The sequence below is a fragment of the Schistocerca serialis genome, chromosome 4 (genome assembly GCF_023864345.2).
Source record: "Schistocerca serialis cubense isolate TAMUIC-IGC-003099 chromosome 4, iqSchSeri2.2, whole genome shotgun sequence".
NCBI classification, from domain to species: domain Eukaryota; kingdom Metazoa; phylum Arthropoda; class Insecta; order Orthoptera; family Acrididae; genus Schistocerca; species Schistocerca serialis.
Window position 1 is genome coordinate 77,800,852 of NC_064641.1, and position 21,762 is coordinate 77,822,613.

General features: G+C 42.9%; 1 protein-coding gene across 1 annotated transcript in view; it reads left to right on the forward strand.

Moving 5' to 3' along the window:
- LOC126474902 (protein bric-a-brac 1) overlaps nt 1-21,191 on the forward strand; it is a 261,416-nt gene extending 240,225 nt beyond the window's left edge. The window contains exon 10 of the mRNA XM_050102399.1: nt 20,015-21,191. Coding sequence (XP_049958356.1) covers nt 20,015-20,781 — 767 coding nt within the window. The 3' untranslated portion in view covers nt 20,782-21,191. The remainder of the gene's footprint in view (nt 1-20,014) is intronic.
- Nucleotides 21,192-21,762: the final 571 nt, after the last annotated feature.

Here is a 21,762-nt window from a genome sequence, read left to right on the forward strand (position 1 = left end):
ACCCCTTTTGGCGTTGTGAGAGTCATACTGGAACCACATCATGGACCAGTCTTTTAACCCCTTTCAAAATAAAAAGATAAATGAAAGAACAGTGCACAACGGAAGATATTCAGTAGCAGCTACAACACAATTATTGGCAGTGTTGTAGATATGGTAGTTTGAGTCCAACTTCCACTATTACCCAACCAGTGTTCAGAACTCCTCCCACCAAAAACTACCACATTAAAATGTTTACATAAATGCTCTCTGCCCCCCACTCCCTCTCTCTCTCTCTCTCTCTCTCTCTCTCTCTCTCCCTCCCTCCCTCCCTCCCTCCCTCCCTCCCTCCCCCTCTCTCTGACCATTTAACTTCATGTACAGGGCATATTGTCTGATTATCTACAATAATTTCCAGCTTTCTAATCAAGCAAGACTTCTGGCCCTGTGTGGGGAAATATTTACATTGTCAGGCATGTAAGTTGCAGATATGTTATGCTCAGCTTTTGGAATGTATAGTTAAGTCTAAATAAGCATTCTGCCCATACAGTAGGGAAACAGACAAATTTAAGATGATAATAGTGTGTTTACTCATAAAGTATATAGTTTTGAGTATATTTTAAACTGATTATTTATTTATCTAAAAACAAAGAAGATGTGACTTACCAAACGAAAGCGCTGGCAGGTTGATAGACACGCAAACATACACACAAAATTCTAGCTTTCGCAACCAACGGTTGCTTCATCAGGAAAGAGGGAAAGACGAAAGGATGTGGGTTTTAAGGGAGAGGGTAAGGAGTCATTCCAATCCCGGGAGCGGAAAGACTTACCTTAGGGGGAAAAAAGGACACGTATACACTCGCATACACACACATATCCATCCGCACATACACAGACACAAGCAGACATTTGTAAAGGCAAAGAGTTTGGGCAGAGATGTCAGTCGAGGCGGAAGTACATAGGCAAAGATGTTGTTGAATGACAGGTGAGGTATGAGCGGCGGCAACTTGAAATTAGCGGAGGTTGAGGCCTGGCGGGTAACGAGAAGAGAGGATATACTGAAGGGCAAGTTCCCACCTCTGGAGTTCTGACAGGTTGGTGTTAGTGGGAAGTATCCAGATAACCCGGACGGTGTAACACTGTGCCAAGATGTGCTGGCCGTGCACCAAGGCATGTTTAGCCACAGGATGATCCTCATTACCAACAAACACTGTCTGCCTGTGTCCATTCATGCGAATGGACAGTTTGTTGCTGGTCATTCCCACATAGAAAGCTTCACAGTGTAGGCAGGTCAGTTGGTAAATCACATGGGTGCTTTCACACGTGGCCCTGACTTTGATCGTGTACACCTTCCGGGTTGCAGGACTGGAGTAGGTGCCCCTCAAACCCAGGACCTCCCACTTGTGACAGGATACTTTCCGGGACTGGATCAGACTCTGAATGTGGCTCTCCAGCAGGGATACGACTTCCTCAAATCCTGCCCTGAAATGAGATCCATCCTTCATGAAATCCTCCCCACTCCACCAAGAGTGTCTTTCCGCCGTCCACCTAACCTTCGTAACCTCTTAGTTCATCCCTATGAAATCCCCAAACCACCTTCCCTACCCTCTGGCTCCTACCCTTGTAACCACCACAAGTGTAACACCTGTCCTATGCACCCTCCCACCACCACCTACTCCAGTCCTGTAACCCGGAAGGTGTACACGATCAAGGGCAGAGCCATGTGTGAAAGCACCCACGTGATTTACCAACTGACCTGCCTACACTGTGAAGCTTTCTATGTGGGAATGACCATCAACAAACTGTCCATTTGCATGAATGGACACAGGCAGACAGTGTTTGTTGGTAATGAGGATCACTCTGTGGCTAAACGTGCCTTGGTGCACGGCCAGCACATCTTGGCACAGTGTTACACCGTCCGGGTTATCTGGATACTTCCCACTAACACCAACCTGTCAGAACTCCAGAGGTGGGAACTTGCCCTTCAGTATATCATCTCTTCTCATTATCCGCCAGGCGTCAATCTCCGCTAATTTCAATTTGCCGCCGCTCATACCTCACCTGTCATTCAACAACATCTTTGCCTATGTACTTCCGCCTCGACTGACATCTCTGCCCAAACTCTTTGCCTTTACAAATGTCTGCTTGTGTCTGTGTATGTGCGGATGGATATGTGTGTGTGTGCGTGCGAGTGTATACCTGTCCTTTTTTCCCCCTAAGGTAAGTCTTTCCGCTCCCGGGATTGGAATGACTCCTTACCCTCTCCCTTAAAACCCACATTCTTTCGTCTTTCCCTCTCCTTCCCTCTTTCCTGATGAAGCAACCGTTGGTTGCGAAACCTAGAATTTTGTGTGTATGTTTGTGTTTGTTTGTGTGTCTATCAACCTGCCAGCGCTTTCGTTTGGTAAGTCACATCTTCTTTGTTTTTAGATATATTTTTCCCACGTGGAATGTTTCCCTCTATTATATTCATATGATTATTTGTTTAGTTACATGTAGTTGCTATACGAATATTATTTAAGATTCTGACCATTGAATTACTGCAGTGCATTGCTTCATCACTGTACATAAGTCATTTCATTAACTATTAATATTAGAATTGCTTTTGGTCCTCGTATTATATGTATGGTTTCTACTTATATCTGGTATGTTCCATGCATGAGAAAATTACTGTCACATTTATGTTCTGCTAAGATTATCATTCCCATCTTCCATTCATGACACCACATGTTTGCTCGTACATTGGTACACACATTTAAATATCAGGTTATTTATAAAATCCTGGGACTGATTGCTTCTGTTCATGTTTCTTATCTTGAATTCTTTTCATAAGGGAAATCAAAGTAACAAAACACAGGCAGGCCCAATTATTGTATTTCAATGATTACATAAACATAATAAGAATGAAATTTTGTTCTCTGAAGAATGGTATTTAGTATATTTGTTTGCCGAAGTAGCAATGTAACTAGTTAGAAGAAAAGAATCACAAACACACACTATTTATTTGAACTTTGGAATCCTCAAGTAAACAAATATGGACTACTTCCATAATGTAGGTTTTGTCAGCGTGTCACATTTCACCTAAGATGTGGCCCAACAATTCAGTGGTAAGTACATAAAAAGATGGATGACTATTGTTTTTCCTATTGTGACAGTGATTTAAAAACATCTTGTGCATATGAAAGTTTTTAATTTTCACTACATAGTCATTTTCTCAGAATTCAAATAAACAATAGTCACACTATTTTCTAAGGAAATAAACAAATCTGCCTGAGAGAATACATAACAATGATTGTGCATTTAAGTAAGAAAGCACAGGGACTAAAACTTTTGTCCTTCATCAATAAGGAAGTACACAAGCAAAAATTTTCGGGTGGAGGACAGATCTTGTGTGGAATGCCTCTCAAGGGAGCAATAAGAAAGAAAAATATGAGAGAATAGCCACTGTGAGTAGAATGTCCTGTGCTTTTAATGACCATGGCATAAAACCTGAGAGTTTACAATATTACTAGTACTGGTTAGTTCCAGTTTACATATAAGTTGTAAATACACTTTGTGGACTCCAGCAGATAAGTTTGTAAGCCAACCAATATTTCTTTGAAGCAACTGTTTGACATCATCAGGTGATTAAGGTAATTACTGTGTAAAGCTACATTGATATACAGGGCTATTACAAATGATTGAAGCGATTTCATAAATTCACTGTAGCTCCATTCACTGACATATGGTCACGACACACTACAGATACGTAGAAAAACTCATAAAGTTTTGTTCGGCTGAAGCTGCACTTCAGGTTTCTGCCGCCAGAGCGCTCGAGAGCGCAGTGAGTTAAAATGGCGACAGGAACCGAGAAAGCGTATGTCGTGCTCGAAATGCACTCACATCAGTCAGTCATAACAGTGCACCGACACTTCAGGACGAAGTTCAACAAAGATCCACCAACTGCTAACTCCATTCGGCGATGGTATGCGCAGTTTAAAGCTTCTGGATGCCTCTGTAACGGGAAAATCGATGGATCGGTCGTGGTGGAGATCATGATCAGCAATTCATGTCATGGCCTCCACGCTCTCCCGACTTAACCCCATGCGATTTCTTTCTGTGGGGTTATGTGAAAGATTCAGTGTTTAAACCTCCTCTACCAAGAAACGTGCCAGAACTGCGAGCTCGCATCAACGATGCTTTCGAATTCATTGATGGGGACATGCTGCGCCGAGTGCGGGAGGAACTTGATTATCGGCTTGATGTCTGCCGAATCACTAAAGGGGCACATATCGAACATTTGTGAATGCCTAAAAAAAAACTTTTTGAGTTTTTGTATGTGTGTGCAAAGCATTGTGAAAATATCTCAAATAATAAAGTTATTGTAGAGCTGTGAAATCGCTTCAATCATTTGTAATAACCCTGTACATACACAACTGAAGTGATGCCACTCCTTGCAGCATACTATAAATTCATGTGTGAACACCTAGTTTTCAGTGGTATGACTATAATAGTGCCAGATGCTGTCATGTCACTAAATGTTAAACTCAGTTGTACTTAGTGATGCCACAAGCCTTCCTGAACCATTGAGTAGCACCGTTTGACTGCTCCTCGGCAGTTTTATTTTGAAACATAAGTACTATGTCCCAATTCCCGATGTTATTCAATCTGTATATTGAGCAAGCAGTAAAGGAAACAAAAGAAAAATTCGGAGTAGGTATTAAAGTCCATGGAGAAGAAATAAAAACGTTGAGGTTTGCCGATGACATTGTAATTCTGTCAGAGACAGCAAAAGACTTGGAAGAGCAGTTGAACGGAATGGGCAGTGTCTTGAAAGGAGGATATAAGATAAACATCAACAAAAGCAAAACAAGGATAATGGAATGTAGTCGAATTAAGTCGGGTGATGCTGAGGGAATTAGATTAGGAAATGAGACACTTAAAGTAGTAAATGAGTTTTGCTATTTGGGGAGCAAAATAACTGATGATGGTCGAAGTAGAGAGGATATAAAATGTAGACTGGCAATGGCAAGGAAATCGTTTCTGAAGAAGAAAAATTTGTTAACATTGAGTATAGATTTAAGTGTCAGGAAGTCGTTTCTGAAAGTATTTGTATGGAGTGTAGCCATGTATGGAAGTGAAACATGGACAATAAATAGTTTGGACAAGAAGAGAATAGAAGCTTTCGAAATGTGGTGCTACAGAAGAATGCTGAAGATTAGATGGGTAGATCACATAACTAATGAGATGGTATTGAATAGAATTGTGGAGAAGAGGAGTTTGTGGCACAACTTGACTAGAAGAAGGGATCGGTTGGTAGGACATGTTCTGAGACATCGAGGGATCACCAATTTAGTATTGGAGGGCAGCGTGGAGGGTAAAAGTCGTAGAGGGAGACCAAGAGATGAATACACTAAGTAGATTCAGAAGGATGTAGGTTGCAGTAAGTACTGGGAGATGAAGAAGCTTGCACAGGATAGAGTAGCATGGAGAGCTGCATCAAACCAGTCTCAGGACTGAAGACAACTACAACAACAACAACAACATCAACAACATGTCCCAGTTTTTATGAAACAGTTACTGCCATGGTCCATTTGATTTGATTTCAATGTGTTTTCATTTTCTTAATGGAAAAGAAGTAAAATATGTTGACAGGTACAGTTCTGCAGTTTCTAGATCTATACAAAGAACGCTTACTTTACTTCTTCGTGTGCAGGAAATTTGACATGGTCTGTAGTTGGCTGTAATGGAGATGATCTCTATTTTCAGCCTACTATAAACCATGTTTTTTTGTAAATAAAGGTCATCTACATTACAGCTTACTGTAGACCATGTTTACTTCTGTTAAGCATTAGGAGGCTGTGGATCCCCAAAAAACAAAATTTTAAGGTCTTTTTGTAGTACAGCATAGGCTACTATAATAAAACACCAATGTATTTGGATAAAGATGCTGAAGTGGAATGAATGTATACGTTCAGTAACAAGTGTCTGCAAAAGAAAGTGATGCCAAGATGCTTGGAAGTGACAAGTTTCGAAGTTAGCTAATCACACTATTTAAATAGAGAGCGTCCATGTTACAGCCAAATGCAGACCATATTTTCTTTTATTTTATTGTACATGATGTTCCATGTCATGAACTTCACCACAATCGTGTTTCTTGTCTGCCTTGTCTTTGAGGTCCTATTTAATAATTTGTTTTGATTGGTACTTTACCCATTATGATGTGATTCAGTCTCCAAATCTTCCAGCTTGTTGTATTGTCACAGGGCATCTCTTGAAAGACAGGTTAACCCTTTGGGGGCTCTTTTAGCTCAGTCTTAAGGAATCTCTTGCAGGCCTTTCAATTTGTCAGGTCCACATGAATACCATGTAGGATGTGGCCTTCATTGAAAATCTGTTTAAATTTTTCTGTATTTTCATGGGCAATTCTTGGGGGCTCAGATCCTGAGAATCCAACCTCTTTACATTGTTTCCCAGGTGCTGTGGGTTTCATGCATCCTGTTGTTAATCTGCGTGTCATTTAGGGTTAGATTGACTTTTTAGCATGTGTAGATCTGGACCATACTCAGCCTTAATATTCCACCATGGAAAAGCAAAGTGCTTGACAGTTGTTCGTAGTAAGATTGACCTGACTCCTCATTAACTATTTGCCAGTTTTCTCAAGATGATGCTCCGGGCGATGACCTTTCGACAGGTCTTCTTGCAGTGATACATTGATGGAAAAGAAATCGCAACACCAAAAAAGAATTAATGTAGAGTAATGAAATTTAGGGACTACATTTGTCTAGGTAACATATTTAAGTGGTTGACATTACAAGATCACAGGTTAGTGTAAGTGCAAGATAAGTCATTGCAAATGTGAAATGCTGTTACATTAGTAACCTGTGTAACTGCCAGAATGTTGAATGCAAACATGCAAACGTGCATGCTTTGTGTTCTGCAGGTCTGGATGTCAGTCTGTGAGTGGAGTTCCCTGCCTGTTCCACATAGTGGCTCAGTACAGGGACGTTTAATGCTGTTCATGGATGATACTGGATTTGTTGACCAATGATATACCATATGTGTTGGATTGGAGACAGATCTAGTGACCAGATGAGCCAAGACAACATGTCAACTCTCTGTAGAGCATGTTGGGTTACTAACAGTTGTACACCGGTGAGCATTATGCTGTTGGAAAACACCCCCTGCAATGCTGTTCACGAATGGGAGCACAACAGATCGAAACATCAGATTGATGTACAGTTTTGCTGTGAGGGTGTGTGGGATAACCACGAAAGTGCTACAGCTGTCATACGAAATTGTGTCCCGAACCAGTGTGTCTAGCACACAGACAGGTCGGTCACAGGCACTCGACTGGGGTCCTTTTAAGAAACTCGTGGCCATCACTGCAACTGAGGCAGAAACAGCTTTCATCAGAAAACACAACAGGCATCCTCTTCACCCTCCAATGAGCTTTAACATGAGTCAACTGAAGTCACAAATAGCAGTGGTTTGGAGTCAGTGGAATGCATGCTACAGGGTGTGTGTGTGTGTGTGTGTGTGTGTGTGTGTGTGTGTGTGTGTGTGTGTGTGTCAGAGCTGTCCTTTTTTATAATAGTTTGTTATCACTGGGATACCAAGTGCTGCTCAGATTGCTGTTACAAGTGCAATACAATGCAGCAGAGCCTTACGCGAGTACGATGGTCTTCCCTCTCGGTAGTGACATGTGGCTGCCAGGAGTCCGGTCTTCTTGTGACCATACATTCTCGTGAACATCGCTGCCAGCAGTCACGTACAGTGGCTACATTCATACCGAATCCTTCTGCAGTATCACAGAAGGAATAGACAGCTTCTTGTAGTCTTATTACATAACCTCATTCAAACTCGGTGAGGTGTTGATAGTGGTGTCTTTGTCACCTTAAAGGCATTTCTTGACTGACATCAACTCACCATGCCCAATCTCAAAGGTAACTAATTTTCATGACTGAATTGAAAGCAAAACTTATTTGCATCTTCATAGTAGCACTGTTAGCATCACTCTTAAGTGACTGGCACGAAATTTGAATAGACATCATCTTTCACCTGCAGAAACACCCCTACCAACTCTCTCTCTCTCTCTCTCTCTCTCTCTCTCTCTCTGTTTTCCCCCGCCCCCTTCCTGCTGTCACCGTATTTGTATGTCAGTGATCTGACCAGCACAACACCCAGGTAGGTTGGTTTGTTTGTATTATATCCCAGGTTGCTGCCAGTCCAGCATTCATTTGCCTGTTTTGAGTGAAGGCAGAATGTGCTAACTTGTGTTTCAAGGGGTTTGGTCCGAGGGAATTCTCTTGATAATATTCAGACATGATGATTGAGTTTTCTAGATTCTCTTCTATTTTCTCATAGCTCTTTCCTTGTGCAGTAACAGCCAAAACGTCAGCATACGAGAAACGGATAATATGTTCTGAGGTTGGTTGATCATTGGTGTGTAGATTAAATAAAAAGAGGACCGGGACACTGCCCTGGGTGATACCATTATTTTGTCAATACCTTTGACTTGATTCAATCATTTTTGTGAGCTGATGTTCCTTAAAGTGTTGTAGAGTTCTTTCATGAGTATTGTATGACTGACAGTGTCATATGCAGAACTTAACTCCACCAGAATTACACCTGTTATTTGTTTGTTTTTTGACCTTTCCTCTGTTTTCTATAATGGACAGGGTTTGACTGGTATGCATGGTATTTTGGGACTGGAAATGAGCTTCTGCTCTGAAATATTTGCTGTGCAATTTTAAAATAATTTCTTCGCACAGTTTATACAAATGGTATAGGGACACAGTTGGGTGTTAGTTCTTCTGTTGGCCTGTGCCTTTCCCTGGTTTCGATAGTGCTACTATCCTTGGTTTCCTCCATTCTTCGTGATCGTGCAAGATTTTAGACGGCGATTAAAGACTTGGAAAATCTATTAGTTGATGCTAGTGCCAACATGCTTGATCTGCTTCATGCGTACATCGTTGACTCCGACATCTTTTCCATTTTTCTTTTATAATAAATGATGGGATTTTGAGTCTTGGCTCTTGCTTCTGATAATTTTTATTTTCTGGCATTTCTTGTTGGAATTTCCATTTAGTGGGAGTTGGTGGGCGGTTTGTTTGGGCATTACTCCAGGGAGTTGTTTGACTATCCTAGAGTCACTGTTTATTTCTTTTACAAAGTTCCAGGCCACTTTACTGCTGTACGTCTTATTCATTCTACCTAGGATTTAGACGCATTTCTTTTGTTTTGACTCTAATCATTTCCATTGGTGTTTCTCCATATAGGACTACCTCTTCACTGTAAGGATTCTGTTTGTGAGCATTTCATATTCCCTTGGTATGTTCTTTGACTCATTGGAGAGGCCTGGTATAAAATTCTCTGTGCAGCCTCATAGTATATGTCTCCTAGAAGTCTTTTGAAGGGTCTCCACAAAGGCTTGGTAATTTTCCAGGACTTTACAGAGATTTTATTTGTACATCTAACTCCTCAGCATACCCTGTCCATTTAGTGTTTTAAAAGTTGATCCACCTGCGGAATGGTATTTTTGTTGTTCTCACAGCAGTATATGTTCAGATTATCATAGGTTGGTGTTGTGTTTTAGGAAGAGGTGCATGTACGGTTTTTAAGTATCAATCTTCCCCTATTTCTGGTTGCAAAACAATTGTCGGAGTTGGATTCACCCTTCTGGATCTTGTTGCTGTATGAGTGTGGGACTATTACAAGGAGATAAATTGAAGCTTCCTGGCAGTTTAAAACTGTGTGCCAGACCGAGACTCGAACTTAGGACCTTTGCCTTTAGCGAACAAGTGCACACTCCGCTGCAGAGTGAAAATCTCATTCTGGAAAGGCATAAATTCTTTATTTCTACCCATTGCTCTAGTATATGTCCATTTCCATTTGTACCTCAGTACTCCTGTGGTGCAGTTGCAGTTAAGGTCATCTAAAATGAACTGTGTTTTCTGGTTGTTGAAGTTTGATGGCAAAGTCAGGCTGAGCTTGTCACCATGGAGTTTATATACTGGTGTTATAGTAAAGGTGCTACATTCAGTAGTTAATAGCTCTATGTTGTTGTTCGTAATTTTGTTGGTTGATGTAATGGCTAGTTCTGGTCTTATGGAGAAAGCACTGGCATACTTCAGAGTGGATTTTATGTAGTTAATAAAAAAAAGTATTGTTCCTGGTTTTATTGTCCCTTCTTTCATCTGTCTTTTCTTGTATACACAGTAAGTTCCATTTTTATGTATGGAACAAAGCTCTGAGAGGATTTTATTTTTTAGTTTTGGTGATACACTGTACATCTAGGCTTGCAATCATTAGAATTGACTCTGAGAAATACAATTTCTTATTGCTTTCCGGTGTTGGAAGTATTAACTGTTGACTTTTATTGCAATTTTCCAGGGTACGCCCACATTATATGATAGGTGTTTGTTGGTCTCTTATCTTAGATAGTGCACAGGTTTGAAAACTTCTTCCTTTTCTGCAGACAGCTATTACTGTTATATTTTCCGTAACAGTCAGAAAGAGAGAATCAATGAATCTACATTCCTACATGCCATTTGTAAACAAATTATCTAGCTACTCCAAAATATGTAAAAACTTTTGGATGAATAAAATAAACATGATGCAAAAATGTGAGTCATATATAAATCATGGTTTTAGAGACTAAGCACTGAAATCATTGACGGTATATGAGAAACAGTTATGAATGTTAAAAAAGCTAGAAGTGTTCTGAATACCTACATTGATGAATACACTAAAAATCTAAACTGTTAGAATAGTGATGAATCTGTAAATTATACTTACAAGCAAGCTGTTTGTTGGTTTGTCACAGCACAGCAGACATCCGTTTCATTTTTGAGTGTTATTGCTTTTATAAATGTGTTTGTTCCTACCATTTTATTCCTGCATGAAATGTAGTTTTGGATCTGAAATTGGTGTTTTCTGTTCCTTCTGCTTACCTCTTGCCTTAACTTAATCGAATATTAATCTACATCTGCATGGATACTCTGAAAATTACATTTAAGTCTCTGGCAGAGGATTCATCGAACCACCTTCACAATTCTCTATCCTTCCAGTCTCGTAAAGTGCGAGGAGAAAACAAACACCTGTATCTTTTCATGTGAGCTGTGATTGCTCTTATTTTATTATGGTGATCGTTTCTCCCTATGTAGGTTGGTGTCAACAAAGTTTTTCGCATTCGGAGGAGAAAGCTGGTGATTGAAATTTCGTGAGAAGATTGTGCCGCAGCGAAAAATGCCTTTGTTTTAATGACATCCACCCCGACTCCAGTATAATTTCAGTGACACTCCCCATATTTCATGATAATACAAAACGTGCTGCCCTTCTTTGAACTTTTTTGATGTACTCCATCAATCCTATCTGGTAAGGATCCCACACCGCGCAGCAGTATTATAAAAAAAAGGACAGTCAAGCGTAGTTTAGGCACTCTCCTCAGTAGATCTGTTACATTTTCTAAGTGTCCTGCCAATAAAACGCAGTCTTTGGTTATTTTTTGTGTGTTCTTTCCAATTTAAGTGGTTCATAATTGTAATTCCTATGTATTTAGTTGAATTTACAGCCTTTAGATTTGACTGATTTATTGTGTAAACGAAGTTTAACAGATTCCTTTTAGCACTCATGTTGATGACCTCATGCTTTTCATCATTTAGGGCCAATTGCCAATTTTCACACCATACAGATATCCTTTCTAATTCGTTTTGATCTTCTGATGACTCTACTAGTAGATAAACGACAGCCTCATCTGCAAACAATCTAAGACGGCTACTCAAATTGTCTCCCAAATTATTTAGGGACAGGAAAGGACCTATAACACTTCCTTGGGGAATGCCAGATATCACTTGTGTTTTGCTCTATGACTTTCAGTCAGTTACTATGAACTGTGACCTCTCCGACAGGAAATCATGAAGCCAGTAACATAACTGAGATGATATTCCGATTTCACTATAAGCCAGTTGTGTGGTACAGTGTCAAAAGGCTTCCGGAAATCCAGAAATACGGAATCAATTTGAAATCCCTTGTCAGTAGCACTCAACACTTCATGCAAGTAAAGAGCTAGTTGTGTTTCACAAGAATGATGTTTTGTAAATCCGTGTTGACTGTGTGTCAATAGACAGTTTTCTTCGAGATAATTCATAATGTTCAAACACAAATATTAACAAAATCCTGCTGCATATCGACATTAATGATATGGGCCTGTAATATAGTGGATTACTCCTACTACCTTTCTTGAATATTGGTGTGACTGTGCAACTTTCCAGTCTTTGGGTATGGATCTTTTGTTGAGTGAACAATTGTATATGACTGTTAAGTGTGGAGCTATTGTATCAGCATATTCTGAAAGGAACCGAAGTTGTATACAATCTGGACCGGAAGACCTGCTTTTGTTAAGTGATTTAAGTTGCTTCACTACTCCGAGGATATCTACTTCCATGTTACTTATGTTGGCAGCTGTTCTTGATTTGAATTCTGGAATATTTACTTCGCCTTCTTTGGTGAAGGAATTTCAGAAGGCTGCCTGTAGTAACTCTGCTTTGGCAACACTGTCTTTGATAATATCTTCATTGCTATCGTGCAGAGAGGGAATTAATTGTATCTTGCTGCTAGCATATTTCACCTGTGACCAGAATCTCTTTGGATTTTCTGCCAAGTTTTGAGACAAAGTTTCATTGTGGAAACAATTATAAGCATTTTGCATTGAATACCATGCTAAATTTCTAGCTTCTGTAAAAGATCGCCAGTCTTGAAGATTTTGCATCCGTTTAAATTTGGCATGTTCTTTTTGTTGCTTCTGCAACGGTGTTCTGACACATTTTGGGTACCAAGGAGGATCAGTTCCATCATTTGTTAATTTACGAGGGCTGTTCAATAAAGAATGATCATAATTTTCTTTTGACAACATACCTTTACTCATCCTCAAAATTGATGGTCCTTCTCAAAGTAGTATCCCATGAATGTGATGCACTTGTAACAGTGTCTGCCAGTCTTCAAATACATGTTGGAAACCATTTTTTGAGAGGACCTTCAAAATTGCCTCCGCAGCCTTCACCACCGCTTCTAATGATTGATAATGCCTGCCACGAAGGCATTTCTTCATGCTAGGGAATAGAAAAAAGTCACATGAGGCTAACTCCGGACTATAGGGAGAGTGAGGGATGCATTACACTTTGATTTTTACAAGATATTCAGCAGCAACATTGGCAATATACGGGTGTGCATTATCGTGGTGCAAGCCTGCTTCACGGAAATGTGGCCTTTGGACTTCAATGTTTTCAGGACATCCCTGTAGTATTGTCCAGTTACTGATGTGTGTGCAGGTACAACATGCTGATAAACCATTCCTTGATATAAAAGAATGAGATTGTCGGGTTCAGCTAAACTGGTGGCTGTCCGACCTTTGCTTAACGTGATTCAGAAGAATGAAGACCTTCAGTTGAGCAACAATAACTTTATTGCGAGCGCGTATCTGCCGACGCCCGGCATGCATGGACAGATCGGAGCTATAAAATTTGCTTCCGGCCTATACAGAGGATCCTTAATCCTCGGAAACTTCCGTAGTTAGGAGAGAAAACAGTACTCGTCCACACAAGTCAGGAGGCACGGAACTACTCACTAACTCAAACAACAAGGATTAATAATAATAATAACAGAACGTATATAAAAGCTAGAAAACACAGCGCCTCTAGAGGCTGGGCGCGGAACTACACAAACGTCGCGTAAAGTAATTACAACCGCACAGCACTGCACTGACACACGCGCACAGCACACAAACACACACACACACCGGCGAGCTTGAATTAGTGCGCAGGAGCGTCACTACATCAGCCCCCCGGGCGGAAGCGGAGCGTCGGCGTCGAGCTACCGCGCCGGAAAGTGCACCCGACGTCCAGAACGGGTCGTCCTCGGCGGAGGAGGAGGAACAACGTCTGGAGGCGGATGTTGTGCTGCGTTGGGCGGCGGATGTTGAAGAGCCGGCGCCGGAGATGTGGCGTCAGTGTCTGGAACAGCGATAGATGGATGCCTACGACGAGGTGCCGCTAGTGGGGTGTCAGGAAAAACATACGCAGGTTCAACCCGATTCAACACAACAGTCATGGTTTTGCCGTTCACTAGGATATCCATGGTGTGGGCACTGCGCCGTAGCACTTCATATGGACCAGAATAAGGAGCTTGTAGAGGCGGTTTAACGCCCTCAGTGCGGAGCATGACGTGACGACATTGTTCCAGGTCCTGGTGCATGAAAGTGGGCTGCTTGCCATGCCATGTGGCTTTCGGAGGGCGAATCTTTGATACATGGTCCCTCAATCGTCGCAAGAAATCCGGCTGGCCAGTAGCAACTGTCTCTGTGGCATCAGCGTCTACAAAGTCACCAGGAAGGCGCAGTGTTTCTCCATAAACCAGTTCTGCCGCTGACGACCCCAGGTCTGGTTTGAAAGTCGTCCGTAAGCCTAACAAGACCACTGGTAGTGCGGTTGTCCAGGTTTCTTCGTGGCACATCAGCGCGGCCTTCAAACAACGGTGCCAGCGTTCGATCATTCCGTTGCTTGCTGGGTGATAACTTGTGGTCTTATGGTGGGTGTAACCACAAAACTTGGCCAGCTGTGAGAACAGGTCTGATTCAAATTGCCGTCCACGGTCAGTGGTAATATGTAGTGGGCATCCAAATCTTGCCAACCAAGTCATTGCAAAAGCGGAAGCTAATGTGTCTGCTGTGATATTATCCACCGGCACTGCCTCCGGCCAACGTGTAAAACGGTCGATCATTGTAAACAGATATCTTTGCCCGTTCGAAGGTTGAAGTGGTCCGACTACATCTAAATGAACGTGGGCAAAGCGGGCGGTGGTATCCAGAAAATCACCGATCGGTGCGTGTACATGGCGATTAATCTTGCAGCGTTGGCACTGAAGACAAGATTGGACCCACTCACGGCAGTCTTTTTGCATGCCTGGCCACACGAAACGTTGCGATACTAGGCGGAATGTCGGGCGTACCCTGGGATGGCACAATCCATGTACTATATCAAAGGCTTGTCTTCTAAAAGCCGGCGTCAGAAAGGGACGAGGTCGGCCGCGAGAAACGTCATCCCCCGGAACATCAACGAGTTTCAGTTGCAATGCGGAAGCCGTGTCTTTAACATAGGCAAGGAGTTCTTCGTCGTCTCTCTGTGCCTGTGCCAGTGCAGGAAAGTCTATGGTACAGGAAACACTGCTGATCCGTGAAAGGCAATCCGCAACAATGTTGTCGATCCCAGAAATATGTCTAATGTCGGTAGTAAACTGGGCCACGAACTCAAGGTGATGAAATTGACGGGGAGAGCAGTTGACACTATTCCGACGGAAGGCGAACGTGAGTGGCTTGTGGTCTGTATATATCGTGAAAGTTCGCGCTTCCACTTGGGGGCGAAAATATTTCACTGCCTGGTATACTGCCAGGAGCTCACGGTCATATGTGCTCCATTTTCTCTGTGCAGGCGAAAGCTTGTGGGAATAATACGCCAGTGGCTGCCATGCGTTGTCGGACCATTGTTGTAACGCAGCACCGATCGCCGTCTGGCTCACATCTACGACAATTGCTAAGGGCGCGTCGAGCCGTGGGTGTGCGAGAAGCGCCGCGTTGGCCATGCTCCTCTTAGTTGCCTCGAACGCAGAACACATGTCCTCTGTCCACTGTATCAGAGACTTGCTATTTACTTTAGGGCCTGATAATGCCGCCGTCAAAGGTTCCTGCAGCTCCGCAGCGTGAGGAAGGTGTCGTCGATAAAAATTGAGCATCCCCAAAAAACGACGTAATTCTTTGATCGTAGTTGGTTGGGGTAGCTGCAAGATAGCGTCCACCTTCTCGGACAGAGGAAGAGAGCCTTCAGCAGAAATCTTATGCCCAAGAAATGTCACCTCTGACTGCCCAAAAACACACTTGTCCACGTTCAAGACGACACCGTAACGCTCCAATCGCTCGAAAATCTCTCGCAGATGTTGTCGGTGTTGATCGCGGTCAGCAGAGAACACTAACACATCGTCCAGGTAGGCGAAACAGAACGGCAGCCCCTGGAGAACCGAGTCTATAAACCTTTGCCAGGTCTGAGTGGCATTGCGTAAACCGAAAGTCATAAATTTGCTTTCAAATAAACCGAAAGGCGTTATTATTTCAGTCTTTGGAATGTCGTCATTGGCCACCGGAATCTGTGTATACGCTTCAGCGCAGTCCAGAACTGTGAACACCGTGGCACCATGTAAAGCGTGATTATAATCCCTCAGTAACGGAACGGGATATCTGTCCGGCACTGTTTGCGCGTTAAGCGCACGGTAGTCACCGCATGGGCGCCAAGCTCCACCCTTCTTCGGAACAAGATGTAATGCGGAGGACCACGGGCTCTTAGATGGCCGCATTATGCCCTCGCGAATCATGGCGTCAAATTCTGCCTTCGCTATCTTCAATCGGTCCAGAGCGAGACGCCCAGGTCGGCATGCTACTGGGGGACCATCAGTCGTTTGAATGTGATGCACCGTGTCATGTGGTATGAACCTGGGAGCGCCGGGCGGCCTGGTCAAGTTCGGATAGTTAAGCAGTAATTCAGTGTACTCACCCTCCGTAGCATGGACCAACTTGGCACTGTGCGTTGCGGTGTTGCGACGGAAACCCGTGACTGCTAAGCCAGTGACGCTGTCTACCAAGCGTGCGTTCGCGACGTCCGGAAGCAGGTGGTAGTGCGCGAGGAGATCAGCCTCGACGATCGCCTCCGTGACGTCAGCCACTGTAAAATTCCACTCGTACGCGCGACGTAGGCCGAGATTAAGCTCCATCCTCTGTGTGCCATATGTTGCGATGGAAGAATTGTTGGCAGCCATCAGACGGAAGGCAGTTGGCGGCCGGCAACGATGTATGGCTGTTCGTGGTATGATACTCAGGTCCGACCCAGTATCTATTAAAAACTTAACGCCGGAACTCCTGTCGGTAACGAACAGGCGCTTGGAGGATAACTGGCAGTCGGTTGCGCCTATTGTCGACCGCCGGTGGCGTTTGGGTGCGAGCATGGCGATGTGCACTTCCTTGCCTGATCGCCGAATCGTCGGTGGTACCAGCACAACGGTACCTCGCCTTGCGGAGTGGTAGTACCGCCGGAAGATCTGCTTCTCGAACGCCGCCGTCTGTATCGCCTTCTTCTATTATTGTCGTCGTCACGTGCCAGCAGCGCACTGTCCTGGGCGCACAAAAGCTCAACCTTGGCAGCGAGAGAATCATGGTCGGCTCGTGCTACAGACGTGGTACTGTTTGCACTGACCGGAGCCGGTGTGATCGAGTCCTGAATCCGGTCTGCTAGCTGCGCCACGTCATCCAGCGGCATGTCCGTTTGTGAGGCGATTATGGCTTTTATTTGCAGCGGCAACCTACTGCTCCACAGCGTTCTGAGCAGACTGTCTGGCACAGTAACAGTGTCAACTTTGCTGCGTAGATGTCGCAGGTATTGACAAGGCTTCCTGTCGCCAATTTCTTCCTGTGTCAGAACCTGACGTATCCGGTCCTCTTGTGACGCGGCCACCCGTCGAATCAACTCTGATTTTAGCCTGGCATAAGCTCCAGCCTCGGACAGTGCTGTGATTATGTCCTGCACCTCGGCTGCATAACGTTGGTCGAGTTGGCTCACAATCAGCGCCAATTTAGTTGCTTCGACCGTTATTCCAGGGCAGCTAAAACTTGCCTCTGCCTGCACGAACCAGAGTACCGGGTTGTCGGGCCAGAACGGCGGCAAACGGACTGCAATCCTGGAGACGGCCTGCTGTTCGGTCATTATGTGCTCTTTACTTGCGTAGCTCACGGCTGCTTCTTCTTAATCACGTCGGACTCTGCTCGAATCACATCGGACTCTGCTCGAATCACGTCGGGCTCTGCTTGAATCACGTCGGGCTTTGCTTGAATCACGTCGGGGTCACCACTTGTCGGGTTCAGCTAAACTGGTGGCTGTCCGACCTTTGCTTAACGTGATTCAGAAGAATGAAGACCTTCAGTTGAGCAACAATAACTTTATTGCGAGCGCGTATCTGCCGACGCCCGGCATGCATGGACAGATCGGAGCTATAAAATTTGCTTCCGGCCTATACAGAGGATCCTTAATCCTCGGAAACTTCCGTAGTTAGGAGGGAAAACAGTACTCGTCCACACAAGTCAGGAGGCACGGAACTACTCACTAACTCAAACAACAAGGATTAATAATAATAATAACAGAACGTATATAAAAGCTAGAAAACACAGCACCTCTAGAGGCTGGGCGCGGAACTACACAAACGTCGCGTAAAGTAATTACAACCGCACAACACTGCACTGACACACGCGCACAGCACACAAACACACACACACCGGCGAGCTTGGATTAGCGCGCGGGAGCGTCGCTACAAGATGACCATAACTTTCCCAGCAGAAGCAACCACTTTTGCTTTTTTGGGGGTTGGTGAGCGAGGAGATTTCCACACTGAGCTTTGCTGTTTGCTCTCAGGATCACAATAATGTAACCAAGTTTCATCAGCAGTGATTACAACTTTAACTGCATACAGACCTGCTTGCAAATGTCCTTTTGTTCGGGAATCAACAGTCTTGGAACCCATCGTGCACTAACACGTCATGTGTAATTTTTGTCACCAATGTGTGGGTGGTACCCAATGAAATGTTCAGTATTTCAGAAAGTGATCTTATGGTAATTCGTCAGTCCTCTCTCACAATGACAGCAACAGTGTTGATGTTTTCTTCTGCAAGAGCAGTAACTGGAGCACTGGGTCCACCTTCCTTTGAAATTGATTGTCTTCCCTCTTTAAACATTTTAAACCACCTTCAAGCTGTGCTATAGGCAAGAACAGACTTTCCATAGGCCTCCTGTAACATTGTATAGACCTCAGCTGAAGATTTTTTGAGATGAAAGCAGACTTTGGGAGCTGCATATTGTTCCTCGCATGTTACCTCCGTTGCATCGGTAGGCGATACTGAACATGTCTGACCTTGCCTGCCTCTCACAGGCAGGAACCAGGAGCCCCAACAATGAAACTACTACAGTATGTTAAAGTTCTTTATTGAAGAGCCCTCGTATTTGATATAAATCTCTCAATTGCTGCTGATACTATTTCATTGAATTCAAGCCACATCTGGTCTACACTTACATTGTTAACTTGGAAGAAGTGGAGATTGCATCAAGTGAATTTTTATATGCTTTTTTGAATAGGTATATTTTTCATTTATTTTTGAAGTATTTGTGGGTTACAATATATATCACTACGACAACCCTATGTTGACTAATCCCTTATCTGTTTTGATGTTCATTACTAGCTTAGCATTATTTGTTGCTTAGAGGTCAAGTGTGTTTTCACAATTGTTCATTATTTACGTGGGTTCATTTTAACTGCTCCAAATAATTTCCAGAGAATGCGTTTAGCACAGTTTCAGCTGATATTTTATGTGTACCTCCGGAATTAAAAATGTATTTTCACCAACATATCAAGGGTAAATTTTGGAGGTCCATAAAAAGGATACAGTTATTATTTTATTCCAGTTGCCAACAATGACCTCTGCCCATCCTAACTCAAAGGAACTATCTACTTCAATTTCGCGACAAGGTAAACTACTTCTAACAGCAACAGACATGCCACCACCAACTTGCTGATGTTGTCGCTGTGTATGTTAATCACCACAGGTGGTTTTGCCCTAGCTAGCCGTGTCTTTGACCATTTATGCTTCCACCTATGGTTGTGATCATAGATTCCCAGACTAAGGATAAAAGATTCTTTGAGTGTCTTGAGTTCCTGTGTAAAATACGGCATGTTTTTTGAATACTTCCTTGAGGTCCCTAGAATCCTCCTTGTTTATATTATGAAAACAAGTAGTACAGTGCACATTGTACATTTGACGCTATGAATATAGAAAATTGTGAGTTGAACTTGGAAACAGTCACTATCAAGTTTTGGTGCTTATTGACACTGAATAACCTTCTTTGGTGTGTACTGGCAGGACTATCAATTTTTTTCGTGTTTGCTTTCTAACAAATGACAATAATCTTTTCTGCAGGTATACCAAGTAGTACACTGTATAAAATAGCAAGACGTGAAGGTATCAGACTAGCTGCTCCCTTCAATGCTGCACCAACGACGTGGAGTCCAGATGACTTGGAACGTGCCCTGGAATCTATAAGGTCTGGAGCATCATCAGTGCAACGGGCCTCCACAGAGTTTGGTATTCCAACCGGCACATTGTACGGACGTTGCAAGCGTGAAGGCATTGAATTATCACGAAGCAATCCAACTCCTTGGTCAGAGGATGCCATGGGAGAGGCTTTAGAGGCAGTGAGAATTGGCCAAATGAGCATTAACCAAGCTGCTATTCATTACAACCTTCCCTATTCTTCTCTGTATGGTAGGTTCAAACGGTGTAAATATGAAGCAGAAGGTCATCAAGAAGTGGTTGCATCTCCCCCACCTCCACAAATAATGGTAGTCCCATACCAGCAGCCACCACCTCCTCCACCACCACCTCCACCTGCACCACAACATACTCCACAGCATATGCAACAGCATCACTCTCCACAACAACAACAACAACAACAACAACAGCAGCAGCAGCAACAACAACAGCAGCAGCAGCAGCAACCTCAGCAGCAGCAGCAACCACCACCACCACCACCTCAGCAACAACAACCACCACCACCACAACAACAACAACAACCCCAGCAACAGCAGCAACAACAGCCTCCACCACCACAACCCCAGCCACAGCAGCAACAGCAGCAGCCACAGCAACAGCAGCCCCATCAGCTTTACCAGCCACACAGTAGCTGAGAAGTGCTTCCTTCACACATGGTTATAATAACAAATCACATTCACTGAATACTCTCATATGGGATGGTGCACCCAGCAGTATGAAAAAGTAGTTTATTAATGTATTCAACTGTCAGTGACAGTTGCTTTAATAGGGCGTTTTTTTCCTCTATATGCCCACTTCACTATTGTCATTTTCTTTTATGTTTTAGTTATTTCGACTTCTGCCTTTACGACAGTGTTTTTAATGTGAGCACTGTGTAGCACTGGAAACAAGAAAATCGTTTTAAACTGCTCTGGCTGTTAACAGAGCATTTTGTAGCTTGCTGCAAAAAAAGCTATTAGTAAATGCAAGAAATTTTTATTTTTATAGCTGTATTTTAACAAATAATTTTTGAGTGTGTTGTTACAACATCTGTAGAGGCTGCTTATTGTTTAGCACCTTTTTTAAATTTTGTTTTAAGAAATGAACTGCTTTTATGTTAGGTATCCATCCTAAAGTAACTGTGAAATCAGTGCGTGTTATACATGTGTGAAAAAATTTAATTAAAAGACTTAAAATTTGAGTATATGTGACTATAATGACACAAAATATATTTATAAGTTTTAAGAAAAGAAAAACTAAATAAAGTTGTGTATTAAAAATATATATATATATATAAATAAATATAAAGTATATATCTATATATGCATGTCTGTAGGCATGTGAAAGATTATTCTAGAAATACGTGTTGAATGGACTTTCATACAGTTACAAATACTTTTGTAGTTGCCATTATTATGTACTTTGCAGGTCTCAGTGACCTGCTTCTACAGTACTTGGGCCCACCTGTTATTAGATTTGAGTGATTGGAAGATTTATTGTCTAGTATGCATTATTCAGTGCACTTCGCAATCCTATAACAACATTTATTTTCCTTGTGTTGCTGTATTCTGCAACACATGTGAACAGTCCTTGGTAATATTGCTGTCATGTTGAGGTACAATGCAGCTTCTCAAGAA